This window comes from Apodemus sylvaticus, chromosome 7 (genome assembly GCF_947179515.1).
Source record: "Apodemus sylvaticus chromosome 7, mApoSyl1.1, whole genome shotgun sequence".
Classification (NCBI taxonomy): Eukaryota; Metazoa; Chordata; class Mammalia; order Rodentia; family Muridae; genus Apodemus; species Apodemus sylvaticus.
Genome location: NC_067478.1, coordinates 122,787,275 through 122,803,808, shown reverse-complemented (window position 1 = coordinate 122,803,808; position 16,534 = coordinate 122,787,275). Strand labels below are relative to the sequence as shown.

The window sequence follows — 16,534 nt, the reverse complement described above, 5'->3', positions numbered from 1 at the left end:
AACACATATATATTCAACTATTCCCAATTAACTTTAGTCTGTTTATTCAGTAGCTTTAGAGACAAATAAAAACTGTTAACGTGTTTCTTTCACTCATTTGGTGTGTGCAAAACAAAGATCTTGTAAGAAATAGGCTTAATCCCCATAGTCTGACACAGATCTGATCCTGGCCAGGATCAAGAAGTTCCATGGTGAAAGAAAAAGGTTGACCTGTTTGGCAAAAGGAGATTCTAGTTCAGCTAACTGCCATGTCCAGGTTCTCAAGCCTATTTGTATAATTATTACACTTAACAATGTTAACTTGGGGGTGTGGGGAGAGCCATGGTGGGGGAAGGCATAGAGAACTGGCTCACTATTAAGACACTTGTTCTTGCAGAGAAACTAGGTTCAATTTCTGGGACTGACATGGCAGCTCACAACTGTCCTTAACTCAGTTGCAGGCTATCTGATATCCTCTTCTGATCTCTGTGAACATCAGGCACACACGTGGTAGGCAGACAATACATGTAAGCAAACACTCATGCACAAAAAAACAAAACAAATGTTAAAATATTAGATTACTTAGGCATGTAAGAACAAGATGGAAATCAGTTGTTAACAAGATGGGGACTGCTGATACTAAGTGACATCCATTATATGAGTACTACTAATATTGATATTGATGGCACTGTGAGGCTTCAGAGTCCTAGGATCAAACATTTCTTTCTAAACACTGTGTAGAAATTGTTTGTAACCTGTGATTCTAAGCTCACAATAGCCCACAATACAAAATGGCAGTCTCAGGCTCCCTCTCTTGGAGTCCCATTTCTAGGAAAGCTGGCACTTACAGTTCCTGGTTTGGGTCTTTCTTAAGTTTAGACTTCAATATGCCTTAAAGCTGCTTGAAGCAGAAATTTCTGGTTTCTTTGGAGACTCCGTTGTGTTATATGATGTTGTTCTGAAAACTGTCTTAGGAAAGGATGCTTTGCTGAAGCAGTGTGAGAGAATGTTTTGCTGAGAACAAACACATGGTGTTTTTCTAAGCTGCCTAGTAAGGAGCATGTGGCATTTTGCTGGAGCAGACACTTGAGAGGACACATGGTGTTGTGGACAAGAGTGTGGCATTGGTTCACCTTGCCACTCTTTGCTGGTCTTCTCTGGCTTTGCTCATACTGGCCTTCTTTGACAACAATCTGGCCTTCTTAGCTGATCACTGATTGTCAGGATTTCATAGAAAGAACAGCACCAAAGTACTTCTCACCATATTCTGGCGTTCTTCAGACTCTGGCCAATTGGCAGAGCCTCAAGGTTTCTTCTTGACTGAACTCCTGTTGCTGATTCATCAATGATGTTTGTGAGTGAATCAAGATACCACTGCTGATTCATGTGATATAAACTGCTGATATCCTAACAATGATGATTAGAATTGCCCCCAGAGAACCATTTCTAAACAGGTTCACATCACCCTTTGCCCTATTAACCTTTCTGTGATGGTTTGTATGTTTATCCCAGGGAATGTCATTATTAGGAAGCATAGCCTTATTGAAATAGGTGTGTGTCACTGTGGTTGTGGGCTTTAGAACTCTAGCCCTAGCTGCCTGGAAGTCAGTATCCTGATAGCAGCCTTCAGATAAAGGTGTAGAACTCTCAGCTTCCCCTGCACCATGCCTGCCTGGATGCTGCCAAGTTCCTGCCTTGATGATACTAGACTGAACCTCTGAACCTGTAAGGCAGTCCCAATTAAATGTTGTCCTTTATAAGAGTTACCTTGGCCATGGTGCTGTTCACAGTAGTAAAACCCTAACAAAGATGATTTCCTTTCCATTACCACTGGTGGGTGGTGGCCTAAAAGGAATGTTAAAGCATTTAAAAACCACTATTAAAGTAGATTTTGAAAAATTTAAGCATACACCTGTTTATGGCCAGGCAGCCAGAAATCATGTGATGAGTGGATCATCTAGACCTGCTGATGCCTTCGAGCACTGAGCTAGTCTTCTAGTCTAGCTTTCTAGGAAGTACTTCTAGATTTGGCCAGAATCCTCTGTGCGCAGCATGAATATGCACTGGTGCCTTGTACACATTAGGCCAGATAGATCTGATTTTCTGTAGAAGTACAAGTGAGATTATAGATCTTTCTGCTCTCTCCCAAAACTGGCAGAGGTTTTGATTAACTCTTTTTCTTTTAAGGAACACTCTTGCTAAGTAGCATCAAGTGTACAATCCTCCTGCCCCAGGCTCTCACATGCTAGGATTATTAGTGTGTATAAATACACTCAGCTAGTTAATTCTCTTTATCACCACTTAGGTCTGTCTCTGCCATATTATATATGCATACCAGCATTTAAATTATAAACACCCCTGAGTAATACTCTCTATAAGAGATGTTTTTTAAGTATGCTCATATTTGTTTTCTTGGTTTAGTTTGGTTTTTTTGTTTAGGGGATTTGATTTTGTTACTTTTTATTATAATAAATTTACCCCTTGTGTTAAAAATGGACTTTTTCTTATAGAACATATCCTAGTCACAGTTTCCCTTCCCTCTGCTTCTCCCAGTGCCTCCCCACCTCCCCTCTCTTCCAGACTCACTCCCATTCTGCCTCCCTAGGAAAGAACAGGCTTCTACGAGATAACAGCAAAACATAATAAAATAAGATGATAAGTTAAAACAAAAAAAAATCACATCAAAGTTAGACAAGGCAAAACAACCAAAGCAAAAGAGCCCCAAGCACAGGCACAAGAATCGGAAACCCACTCTTTCACACACTCAGGAGTCCCATAAAAACTCTGAACTGAAAACCAAAATATACATAGCAGGGACCTGATACAGACCATGCTTGCTGCTTCAGTCTTTGTGAGCTCCCATGAACTTGGCTCAATTGATTGAGAAGCTCTTGTTTACCAGATATCTTTCGGCCCCTCTAGCTCTTACACCCTCTCTGTCCCCTCTTCCTAAGTGTGACATTAGCTCTGAGAGGAGTGATATGGTAGGGACATCCCATTTAGAGCTATGTGTTACAAGGTCCCTCTACTGTATGTGTATGTGAGTGTGTGTGTGTGTGTGTGTGTGTATGTGAGAGAGAGAGAGAGAGAAAGAGAGAGAGAGAGACAGAGAGATAGACAGAGACATAGACAGAGAGAGGCAGAGACAGAGAGAGACAGAAGGGGACAGAGACACAGAGACACAGAGACAGACAGAGTAATGTCTGGCTATACCTCTGTATTTGTTATGATAGCAGAGTATCTTTAAGAGTCATTTTATCATTAGCTTTTTGTTGTTCTGTTTTAGACCAGTAGTATCTGGTTTTACCCTAGGTGTCTGGGCTATCTAGTCTCTGATTCTTGGTCACCCATGCAGTATCAGGTATAAAATCCGTCTCATGGAGTGGGTCTTGAATCAGATATTGGTTGGTTATTCCTACAAGCTTTGTGCCACTATTGTTCCAGCATGTTTTGCAGAAAAGACAGATTGTAGGCCAAATGTTTTATGACCAGGTTGGTGTTTCTGTTTCACCTTTTGGTAGCCTGCAGAATTGGGTAGGTACTGTACTCTTTATTAGAAAATAGGAATTATATTTTCATGTTTAAAAGGGAAAAGGCTGCCTGTCTTTGAGGAACGTTATGAGACTTAAGCAGCTGAGGCACTGGAAACACATCTGCAGGTGTTGGAGTTTTCCAGCTTCTGTGTCCACAGTTTATGACCGGCTTCCCAATGAAGCGGAACCTCCTGTTTTTATGACCTGTTTCTAGCAAATACTTCAGCATTGCCAGTTCAACAAAACAGATGAAGCAGATAAAACACATTGAACAGAGACTCTCCTGGTGTTGGCTTTCATCCAGGGGTCAGGGCTAGGGTCACAAGACTGGAGACAGGGCAGCACTGGAATGCCAGAGCACCATTGTTCTCTGACCGGAGTCATGTGGCCTGAACTGGCTGGTATTAATCTGCCCTTTGCTGTGGGCTTCTGGCCAGTCTTCTCTTTCTGCTGCTCCTCTTCAGTGTTTAAGTTTCCTGCAGGTGTGAGCACATCTCCTCCAGACCATTACCCTTACTTTGTTCAGTCCCCTCCATTGTCCCTTTGTCACTCCAGATGGTTTCACCAAAAACATGTCCACACATACATTAAGCATATACATATATTAAATGCATACACTATGTCAAAGTCACCCAAACACTGCCTTATTTTTAGTATGATTTTTGTATGTACTCATACACCTCCAACTTGAGTTTAGCCATTTGGTGCCTAGGAACTGGGAATGCTTGCTCCTACCTACTTGGTGACAAAGTTCAGACAGCTTACAAAGCAAAACTTCTTATGGTAAAAGAACCAAACCAATGACTTAAAATTGTAAGAAATATGGAACAAAGATCGCATTTGCATTCTTAAGAAATTGTCCTTTAGAGCTCTTATAACCTGTCTAGAAAGTCAGAAAAAGCTCAGAGTGACAGGGTTTCCAAAGCTGGCAGTGGCTGGATGCTAACTCATGTCTATGCTGTAATTGCTAGAAAAGTTCAGAGAGTCACTGGGAGGGTCTCATTTACAGACTAGCCCTGGACTTCATATATACATTTGAGGACAAACACGTGCAAATATTATTCACCTCTGAGTTCTCTGGAGCCAGCTAAGTATCACACGGACTCCTTTCCAATGGAACTCCCCGAAAGATCTTCAGCATAATTTTAAATGTAATGGGTTGAGAAACTGCAAGTTTAATTTGCTGAGTTACTGCAGTCTTTTGTTCCCACACTCATTACATTTTTACCAAGAAGGACCTTTTTACATTTAAATACAGCTCATTTTTTTTAAGATAGGTAATGTTCCAATCAACCACAAGATGGCAATCACAGTCCACTTACCGTTCTTGGGAGCAGCTGTTTTGCTTTGTGGGGCTCAAATGCTCCAGAATTGTTACTCTGAATCTTCTTTGTCAAAAATTAAGACTTCATGATCATCCATGCTTCCAAATGAAGTTCAAATCAAAACTGTCAACAAGACAAAACTTTAACAAGAAACCATAGCAAAGATATCCATTTTTAAGCTTCTGTGCTTTTCTGCAGGCTGGACCACTTTTTTAGTGGGGGAAGGGCCATTCTCTCAGGTATGTAACTGCAGGTCTTCTGTAAGGGGATTCTGAGCGCCTCGACATATGTCACTCCTATGAAATTGTGTCTCCTTCACAAGCACAGCCTCAGGAATCAGAGAGTTCACTTACACTTTCTAGTTAACACTTCAGTATCTCTATCCTTTCTGTTCTTTCTTTTTTTCTTGTGCTACTTTTCTATACTGAAAAAAAAACCCTAATGAATATCACCTTTCACAGAAGATGTGAATCACCTATAAAGTCTTATTTCTGCCTTCTTCAAGCAAGTGCTGTTCATTTTGGAATTCAGCACCCAATCCCATTTATTTTTTTCAACCATTTCCTCCAGGGAGCTATGTTAAACTCCACAGGCTGTATGCAAGTCACTATTTATTCAGTTCTTGATAGCACATTATTCTCCAGAGGTCGTCGAGCTTTCTCATCCACAGACATCCCCAAAGAGGCCAAGGAGCTGGCAAAGTTTAGGCTTCAGTGGGGAAGAGGACTCATTGTCATCTGCAGTACTACTCCACTGCATAAGATACATGATCATATTGTTTCCGTACATGATCTGATTGGTTCCAGGTTTGTACTTTATTGATATCTTCCTATCAAAAGGGAACTAGGAGTTTGTCCTAGGGTTTCATTACTGTTAAGAGTCCCCATGAACATAGTCACTTTTATAAAGGCAAACATTTAATCGGGGCTGGCTTACAGCTCAAGAGGTTCAGCCATATCCTCACGGTTGGAAGACTGGTAGCATCCCGGATTTTTATCCCTCTATTGCTTCTGCTTCCTCCAGTTCAGTTTAAGGATGCCGTGAATTGTTCACTTGACACCATCATTCCCTAAAAAGAAAAAAAATCTTCAAACTACTAAGGCACAAACAAACTACTAATTCAACAGTGTGTCTCCTGTTATCCTGCATGGCACTCTCATATAGAGAACATTTCCCTTTCCCAACAGCTGGTGCCCTGCCAAATCCTGGCACCTCTTCACCCCTTTAGTGAACTGAGTCTCACAGCCCATAGCTTTCCTGAATCCCATAAGCATCAGATGCGATAGCTCTGCCGTTTTCTTTCTATAAACTCATTTGATGTTATCAGAAATCTTCTTACGCTCTCCCTTAAGGGACTTGCCTTTCTGATCCCACCTTTGGCCCTTTAGGCTCATCAAATTTATATATCAGTCATGGTCTTACAGAACTGAAATGCTGATCTTACATGTTCATGCTGCACTTAACAGGGACAGCTATTGTCACAACTATAAACTAGTCCTCAAACTAGTGTTCAGAATCCAGTTACATGTGGCCTTAAAGTCTGTCAATACTACTCTGTTTAAATTATGTGAAAGAAAAAAATTGGCCGGAAAAAAAAAAAGAAAGAAAGAAAGAAAAGGCTTGTACATACGTGGGTAGGAAGAAACCAAACTCCCTTTGTTCATAAATGACATAGCAAGTTTAGTAGGAGATTTCAAAAAATTGATTAAAAAGTAACAACTATTAGAAGTTGTGCTTGATTTGGTAATAGTGGGCTTCAAGATACAAGTCAATATTCAAATTGCAATTGTTTTTACATATTTCCAGAAATGACTGATTGGGATTTGAATATAGAAACACACCAGTTACAGTAGGACTAAAGATAGAAAGCAAATACCAGAAAATAAACCTGGGGGTTGGGAAATAGATCAGGAACAGCATGTAGCACAAGTGGCCCATCTGCTGCACCACAAAAATAAAAATAAACCTAAAGAAATATGTGCAAGACCACAGAGTACAAAAATCCACAGTATAAAAATCCAAGGCTCTAAACAGAAGAGAGACAAATAAGTAAACATCCCACTCTCCCCAGCTGGATATGGAGTCTCAAGAAAGTCTCAGTTGTGAGATATGACACACTCCCGTAATCCTGTAACCTCCCAGGGTAGTTAGGGCTGAAAGACTGCTAGTTCAAGGGCACATGAGATGACAGAACTTGACACCTGTCTCAAAGGGGAGAGCACACAAAACTTACAGGCACGGTGTGCATCCAGCTTTCTTGTTACTTTACACAAAGCCCTGATTTAATGTTGCATCAAAGGAACCCATTATTCTTATTCCTATATTTTCCATTCTGATACCTTGCAAATTGTCTTGTAGTTCTATGCATTAGGAAACTTGGGAATTAAAAAAAAAAAAAACAAAAAACAAAAAACAAAAAACAAACAACCAAAAAAAACCCATAGTTATCCTTTGGATATCCATAGATCAAGTCCTCTGAAAAGATCCATACTGATCATTCTTAAAAGACCTGTGAGTGATTCTGTGAGAATAATTGTTCTTGATTTCAGAAAGTGCTAATGACTCACCAAAACATTTCCATTCCCCTATTATTGTATGAACTTGTACGTGCAAAGCAGCCGACTGGCCAGGGAGGTATCCTGCCTTCCAGCCCATTCCTAGCCCCGTATCTATCCCACAAGACTTGAGTCTACCAATATATAGTTGCTGAGAAAATAAAGGCACATGAGCAAGGCCTGGGGACTTGCCAAGTATATGCAAGATCCTAGTTTAATCCTCATTTCTGAGAAAAAGAAGCTACTGTGTATTTCTCATATTCTCTTTTACTATGTGCTAACTTCTCACAAAGAAACCTAATGGCTTAGAAGATGCAAAAATCACAAGATAAAACATTATGAATTAAGATTCACTTAAAAGTGACATCCTGGCCAAACCTTACAAGAAAAAAAAAAACTATACTAAGCTTCTAGCATGTTTGTTTCATTACAAGTTGCAGAAATGAAGGAATTAGCATCTTAAAGCCCAATGCTACCATGAGAAAAACCTATTATTAGCTAGCATAAAATTAGAAGAAACAGACACCCCGGAAATAACTGCCAGATGGTGGGCAGAAGAAAGTGATTTAATTACAGATATCATTTTCAGTAACTTGGAAAGTATACCATGTGCCTAGGCAAAGTAGTCCTGTGATGGGACCATTGTGAGTCCATTGGAACACTGGGTAGTATCTGCAGCAAAGAAAAGGTAATTAGCAGGGTTCGGAGAAGTTGTTAGGAGTCCTGCAGTATACAGCATCACCCCCTGCCCCCCAACACACACAGTTAGCTGGACTACCATTGAGGTTGAAAAGGTCTATCTAGGGTCTGGAGCAATGGCTCAGGGGACAAGCATGGGACCTCAGAGCCCAAGCAGTCATTAAAAAGCTAAGAATGGTATCGTATGCCTATAATTCCAGTGCTGGGAGACAGAAGACAGAAGTAGAAGGATCCCAGGATTTCACTGGACAGTTAATGAGAAATGGAGAAATGGAGAGTTTACTCTGTCTCAAAAAACATGTAGTGATAGAAGCTATCCTATTGTTAACCAATGGCTTTCACAAGCACAGCCATAGTGCAGTAGATCCCAACACACACACACACACACACACACACACACACAGAGAGAGAGAGAGAGAGAGAGAGAGAGAGAGAGAGACAGAGAGAGAGACAGAGACAGAGAGATACAGAGAGACAGAGAGACAGAGGTTGAGAGAGAGAGAGGTTGAGAGAGAGAGAGACAGAGAGAGAGAGACAGAAAGAGAGAGAGAGATCTGCTCTAGAGGAAGTGACTGGCATGAGGCAGAAAACTGATGTTTACCGTCCCTTCTTGTGTTTAGCAAATGCTTGAAGAAAGGGAAAAGAGATGAACTCAGCAAATAGCTACAGGCAGAAGTAAGAAAGATAGAGAATGTTCCAGAAATTTGGGAACTTTATAGGTCTCGCAAATAATCTCCTGGAGTGCTGTGGTGGTTTGAATGCTTGGCCCAGGCAGTAGCATTATTCGGAGGTATAGCCTTAGAGCAGATGTGAAACTGTGGGCGTGGGCTCTAAGACCCTCTTCTGAGATGCCTGGAAGCGACTCCTTTCCTGTTTGCCTTTGAAAAAAATTTAGAACTCTCAGCTCCTGCTGCACCATGCCTGCCTGCCTGGACACTGCCATGCTCCAGCCTTGATGAGAATGGATTGAATCTCTGAACCTGTAAGCCAGCTCCAATGAAATGTTTTTATAAGATTCCTTGGTCATGGTGTCCATTCACAGCAGTAAAAGTCTAAGACAAGTGCTAACAGTAGGAAGGAAATCTGACTGGAAATGCAAAGCTCTGCTTGGACTTTCAGTTAAACAAAGCAATTCACTCTTGTGGCTAATATTACGCTAAGATTTTTTTTTCCATTCTCCAAACAAGTACTTCTTTTCCTTTTTTTTTTCTCTCTTAGACACTGAGCAACTATCCACAGAAATACTATAAGACTCAAATAGCATCAAGGACTATTATTCAACTGTTCACTTCACCCTTAGAGCAGAATTAACCTCAAGTCTCTCACACAAAATTAGTCTTTCATTTGTCCTCCTTTAACATGTAAGATTTTGTTCTCTGTTGTTATTGTTTCCTCTCTACTGTAAATCTTCTGAATACAGGTGTTCATATAGCACACATATCCTAGGATATATCTTATATGTAAGATAAAATAGATTCTTGTCAATTCTATAATCACTAACATAGTATTTCAAAAAGCACTGATATGATAGTGTTTGATGTCTAGACCAAGCCCAGTATTAAGAGACAAAAGAAAAAATCAATTCATGAGAATTCTTAAGTCTATGACCTAAAAATGATTATTGCATTAGGTGTCAGTGATGAAGTAACTGCCAGATCCCAACTTGTGATGTCATGTGGTAGTGTGAGGCTAAGCACTGGAACACCGACTGCTTTTAAGGCTAACAGAAATACATCTCTAAGGAATCTAGTTGGTCTTAGAAGTGTCGCATTTTGATCTTTTAGGGGTTAGGGCTGAAAAGTGAACTAAATATTGGACTCAGCACATCCAGAATCCTGCTTCTCAGCTGAAGTTTTACATCTGAAGTTTTGAAAACTGAGTGACTAGGTCATATAGAAAGATGAAGTCACCCAGGAGTAGCAAAAACTAACAGCACAAAGCAGAGAGTATGCAGAATAGAAACCAGTCAAAAAGTCACTAAGTAAAATCTATCTTGTTTTCTTCACATAGTGAAAGTCACACTGTTTCAGTTGTTTTGTGTGAATTCACATAAAGCCAGATTGTGCTTTCAAATGTATTGCTTTTCAACACCCTGATTTTATGGTTCTTAAATGACCTCTCTTTTCTTTTACATACACACATTTGAAAACATTTTATTACTGTTATGTGTTTGTGCCTACTTGAGTTTCTATGTATTGTGTGCATGCAGGAGCCTGAAGAGGCCAAAAGACAGCACTGAGCCCCCTACAACTGTTGTTGGCAGCAATTGCAGGCTATCAAGTAGGTCTTAGGTGCAAACCCCGGTCCTCCGAAATAGCAGTAAATGGTCTAACAATGAGTCATCTTTCTAGCCTACACTATCTTAAATCCAATAGGCCTGCCAATTTTATGCATATATTCAAAGGATTTTTGAGTCATTAGATTTAAGCTCAAAAAAATTCTATTTTTCTCACTGCTACTTTTCCTGTTCCCTTAAAAGCTCAAATCTCTCAAAAAAGTAACTCATTCCTCACATAACCTCTCAAAGTAAATCTATTTTCTTGAAAGTTTGTGGCTATGAGACATGTAAGAAGTTTTGTGCGGCACACTTTTTTTTTTTAAAGGACTACTTGATTAAGGTAATGAGAACAGGATTTGGGAACTAAGGACTTGTGACTTTGAGGGCAGGTGTGGTGTTCAAATAACTTTTTAAGAATTAATTTTATCTTTAATACATTGATGATTTGACTGTACGTATGTATGTACATGTATGTATATGTGAGGGTGTTGATCCCTGGAATAGGAGTTAGACAATTGTGAGCTGTCATGTGGATGCTGGAACGTGAACCCATGATTTCTGGAAGAGCAGCCAGTGTTCTTAATCTCTGCTCTCTCTCATCATTCCCTCTAAGTCCAGGTTTGGCATGCTGAAACACACACATTGTAAAGTGCAAGTCATCATAGGCCCCATTCCCCTGTACATTTTCTTCTTTCCCATTAACTACATACTCTACTCTTCTTCCCAGATTATCTTACTTGGAACATATTTTGATATTTGTATGTAAATGTATCCCTGCTCATATGCCTTCAGTAAGGATCCTGCAAGCCTCACAGCTGTCAGAGAGAAAGCGTAAGGTGAAGAATGATACTAGTCAGTACCATCTTTTCAGGCACTGGATCAAAACTTCCAGAGTCTGACCTCATGGTTTTTCTTTCACATTTAAGCATAGTAAAACTTTAGAAAATTGTCCATATGACAATTATAACAAAAAGCCTTAGGCATAGCTACATAGAAACTCCCTAGCAAAGCACCTATGACCTTTGTAATAAGAACGAGTTCTACTGGCTAATAAACAGAGCTCAGGGTTAGAGGAAGGATCTATGATAATCTATGGTAAAGGTTGCAAAGGACATGGGCCCCTTTCATAAGGATAAGTTCTATTCATTGAGAGTCAAAAGCTCAGGATTAAATCCAACACAGCGCTTAGGATATTGGGGAGATTCAAGTAGAGGCTGGCTAACAGAATAGCAAAGGATCACTAGGCTGTTTTGACTATTATCACTCTGGCATTTCAAGTGACCAGGCATCATTGACAATCCTGATTTCTCCAATATTGACCCTATGTGGTGCTTCCTACAGTAATGATTTTCAATATCTTTGGCCTAGCAAGACTCCCCTATTGATATTATGCTAACTTTTCTTCAAGACAGCCCCATGAACTCAAAAGAAATTTGCATGCAAAATGTTCATTTTGCCAATGTTGGCTTTAACTAGATTGGAGTAAGAAATAATTCTCACAACCTCGAAATCAAAAGACAGAAAATACAAGTGTCAAATGCTATGATTGATGTAAATAGGTAACAGCAGTACTACAGAACAGAGAGGAAGAAAATCTCATAAAATAAAGGGGTTACCACCAGTGTTCTTAGAAACAGATAAGAAAATTCGTATGTGTGGCAATGACAGAGGGAGACAGTAAATAATAAACACAGAAGACTGGGAAAGAATACGTTTAGCTAGATTGATTACAGTCACTTGAGCTTAAATTCTTAACTGGAGCAAGTTCTTAACATAACAGCTTCCATATAATTCATATTTAGAGGACTAAATAATAATAGTGCGAAACTTAGAACACAACATTCAAGAATTGGTAGCTGTTAAAATTAAGCATTCTGGACCAATATAGAACTGTTAGCTTACCAATTTGCAAATTTCAGAGAACAAATAGCTTAAACCAAAGAAGAGCAGCTTTTCAGTCTAGCGTTACTCAAAAAAATGACCCTCAAGGACATAGTGAACCTTTTACTATATGTTAAAAATTAACCAAGCAGTTTAACAGTAAGGGTGATTTGACCACTAGGTGGCAATGATAACACTGCAGTTCACATTTTAAAAAACGAACTAACTAAATAAATAAATAAATAAAAAACCTAAGTAAATCCAGGGGAAGAACAAAGAGGCTTCACAGTGTATTATAATATTTTCATTTTATATAAAAGTGTTTTATATGCAATTTAAACCAATAATTGTTCTAATTTAATAGCCATGTTTATTTCTAAAGTTTTTCTTCCCTTAGGCACTGATAGAATTAAACAAACCCAAGTTTAAACACACTTTTTATCATAAGATGGTACTTTGAAAAATATATATACACACATACACACACACACACACACACATCTAAAATAAATATAACAGAAATACAGAAGGGTAAAAATGTCTTTTAAAAGTTTTAGAATCCCAAGACATCCCAATGGAAAAATCAAAACATTCAAAACTGTGACCAATTCTGTTCTTTAATAAGTTTTGAGCTCAGACATGCTATAATAAAAATACTTTTCTTTTAAATAATAGTAATTGTAACATATGCAAACTATATTCTATATCTTAGATTAGCAGAATTAAGAAAATCTGTCAAAATTCTTAGGACAAATTACAAAATTACTTTTTGTGTCAAAAAAATTAACATTGTTATACCTAGCACATCCCAGTTATTTCTGCTTTCTTCAAAAAAAAAAAGAATACAAACATATGAATTATCTAAAATAAAAAGTTTATTTTTTCATATCAAATAAAATCAGCCAAGTATGACAAAAGCTTTTCAAGTTATAGATATTTCTAAAGACTCAGTAAAAAAAAAAAAAATAACTTTCAAATTTCAGATGTTTCCCAAATATTAGTGGAAGTTACTATTACATGTAATAATTAAATCCATTTATGAAAAATTAGGTAAATAAATAATTCTATACTGTTATTCAACTCAAAATAAAAGACCAAATTATTTTTCTTTGTATAAATAACCCATTGTTTCCCAAATTTTCAATACCGTTTCCTTCAAATGAATGATACTTCCCAAAAATCAGCTTGCTGTTTTCTCTCACTTAAAATGACTTCGTACAAATAATGCATTTCCAGAGTTATCTTTTCCACCCACAAAGTAAGAAAACAGACATGATACTATTCTTTATAATTCATAGATCTCCACCATTATTACTGAATTTCATTTTTATATTATTATATATCATCCTAAAATCTAATTAATTTTCAGCCTATACAAATACAAAAACCAGACAACCATTTAATATGGTTAGCACAAGAAAAGATTGCTATTGCAGCCCTTAAAATTTAAGCAAAAGAATTCAGGAAAGTGCTCAATCTGTTCACTGTAACTTCTAAAGCTAGAAAATGTAAGGAATGCTACTCCTAGAGAACAGGTCACTAATTCGCAGAAGCAAATATATGAGTGCCATTTATATATACACAGAAGTAGTTCTGTTTTTACAAATAAGGGGAGTTCTGTTTTTACAAATAAGAGGATAAGGCTGGGCGGTGGTGGCACATGCCTTTAATCCCAGCACTTGGGAGGCAGAGGCAGATGGATTTCTGAGTTCGAGCCAGCCTGGTCTACAGAGTGAGTTCCAGGACAGCCAGGGCTACACAGAGAAACCCTGTCTCCAAAAACAAAACAACAACAACAACAAAAAAAAAAAACAAGTAAGGGGATAAGACACATAATGAAACACAATTCTTAAACCACTTTGGATATACTTTGGATATGTACTTCACAGGATTAGTTTGACAATGTATAACATGAATAAAATTACACCACATTGAAAAGAGTCACAAATACAATTATAACAATGATAAAATTCAAATGCTGTTATTGACCTGGGTTTGTCATTTTCTGTTTATTTCTGATGGTGGCTCTAAGCTTACGTATTACCAGTCTGTCAGGTAGAATCATATCACCTTGCTGTTCTAGATAATCTAATAAATTCTCAGTCCATTGGAGAGCAGTTGTGTGATTTATATGTTTCTCTGGAATCAGTTCAATTCCTTCCTCATCATTTTCACTGGATTCATCTGTCTGGCCTTGGGCTCTTCTGATGATTTCACTGTCAGTCAGCACTTCATACCCTGGCTCAGTACTATCAATCTCAAGCCACTTTTCCAAATTTTCAGGAGTCACATTTTCCAGTCCTTTGGTATGCTGTAAAATGGTAGCCACAGTAGCACCAGAAATATCTTCATCAAAGTCCAACCCTTCTTTTTCTTCCATGGCAGGAAGAATCTGTTTCCAAGCTCTGCTAATAGTAACTGGCTTTACTAAGTTCCATGCCATTGCTATTTCATAAAGTGCATCCAACAGAGTCAGCTTCTTCCAGAATGATTTTAGGTCATTACCTTCTTCCAAATTGTTATGGAGAAGACCTGCACGATAGTTTCTTTTCATGGTTGCTATGACTCCTTGACCCAAGGGTTGAATCAATGAAGCTACATTAGGTGGTAAATATTTAGCAAATATTTGACCATCATCTGATCTCAGGACATTTTCATTTGGATGTGTTGGGGAATTATCCAGCAAGAGCACTGCTTTCTCCTGCAAGCCTTTGGATCTTAAGTACTCTCGAACCTGAGGCACAAAAATCTTATCAAACCATTGTCGGAAAATGGAGAGATCCATCCATGCACCTTTCTGGCTGAAATAAGAGACAGGCAGGTTTAAGGTGTCAGTTGACTTGAAGGAACGAGGTTTCCTTGCTTTGCCCACAACACAAAGTTTAAGTTTGTGCAAGCCTGTTGCATTGGTGCAACACATAACGGTGATTCTTTCTTCACCTAAGTTGTGCCCAGGGACAGCACATTTGCCTTTAATTATTGCAGTCCTGGAAGGTAGGCACTTCCAAAAGAGTCCAGTCTCATCTGCATTGTAGATCTGTTCTGGCTGCAGATTTTCCTGTTCGATAAAATCTCTAAAGTTGTTACAAAAATCTTCCACAGCAGTCTCATCTCCATTTAATCGTTCATTTCTAATGTTAATCTCTCTAATGCTGTGTCGCTGCTTAAAGCGTGTTAACCAACCAGCAGAAGGGTTAAAATCACCATCCATCCCCAGAGCGTAGAAAAAGAACTCTGCCCGTTTGGCACAAATTGGTCCAGATATGGGATTCCCTTTAGCTCGCTGCTGATTGAACCACTCTAACATTGCTCTGTCTAGTTCCTCATACATGGATGGCTTCATAGACTTTCTCTTGGCCAGAAGACTTGTGGAGTCAGAGCTGCTTGCATAAGTTATGATCTTTTCCTTATTTTTTCTTATATCCCTGACTGTTGTTTCACCAATTCCATAAATCACCGCCAACTGCTTGGAAGAACCTCCATCTTCAAGTTTCTTTATGATATCAAGTTTATCTTTAATAGTCAATACCACACGCTTCCGCTTCCCTGACATGGTGGGAATCTGGAACTCAGTTTGTGGCCGTCCTTAACAACACTCGACCTGTTTCAGCCTCTGCAGCCCTGATGACGCTGGGCTAGCAAGGGCAAGGCAGAAGGTGACAGGAGATCTGCGGGGCAGGCCTTTACCAGAAGTGAGGCTGAGGAGGCCTCACATCCTCGCGGATAATCGGGACTAGAGACTTGTGATTTAGTGCTGCTGTGGCTGCAGTTACCGCTCCAGTCCAGGCCCGGCGTACAGGCCCTTCACTGCCACACCCCAAAGTTGGCGCAGAGCGGAAGGAGGCCAGGCTGCTCTTCCCCAGGGAACAGGCCTGCCGGCGCCTCCACCCGCAATCAGGCCGTCGCCCCGGCCCGGCCCGCTCCGTCCTCCCACCCCGTACGCCCCACGCCGCTCTCCCACCTCAGCGGCTCCCCAACAAGGCGACGCAGCCGCTCCTCCCTCAGCGCGTGCTCCCGGAAGCCGCGCCACAGATTCCTCACCTCAGTCCCGCCCCTGCCCCGCCTGTAGGCGGAACTTCCGGGTTTTCCCGAAAGTGGGAGGAACATGATGCCTAGGGAACCTGGGCGGAGGTGGGGTGGGTGCGGCGGGCGGGACAGGCGGGTTGGGAGGCAGGGAGGAGGCGGGGCAGAGGCAGGGGCGGGGCGGCAGCAGGGCAGGGAGGAGGAGGGAGTGGAGGCGGGGCGGGAGCGGAGGGCGGGGCAGTCAGGGAGGCAGGGGCGGGG

The 16,534-nt window shown here is 40.0% G+C and overlaps 1 protein-coding gene across 1 annotated transcript; it reads right to left on the bottom strand.

Moving 5' to 3' along the window:
- Positions 1 to 12,849: 12,849 nt before the first annotated feature.
- Jrkl (JRK like) lies at positions 12,850 to 16,283 on the bottom strand. Its single transcript, XM_052189139.1, has one exon. The coding sequence runs from the start codon at positions 15,801 to 15,803 to the stop codon at positions 14,232 to 14,234; it is 1,572 nt and encodes a 523-aa protein (XP_052045099.1). The 5' UTR covers positions 15,804 to 16,283; the 3' UTR covers positions 12,850 to 14,231.
- Between the last annotated feature and the right edge of the window lie 251 nt (positions 16,284 to 16,534).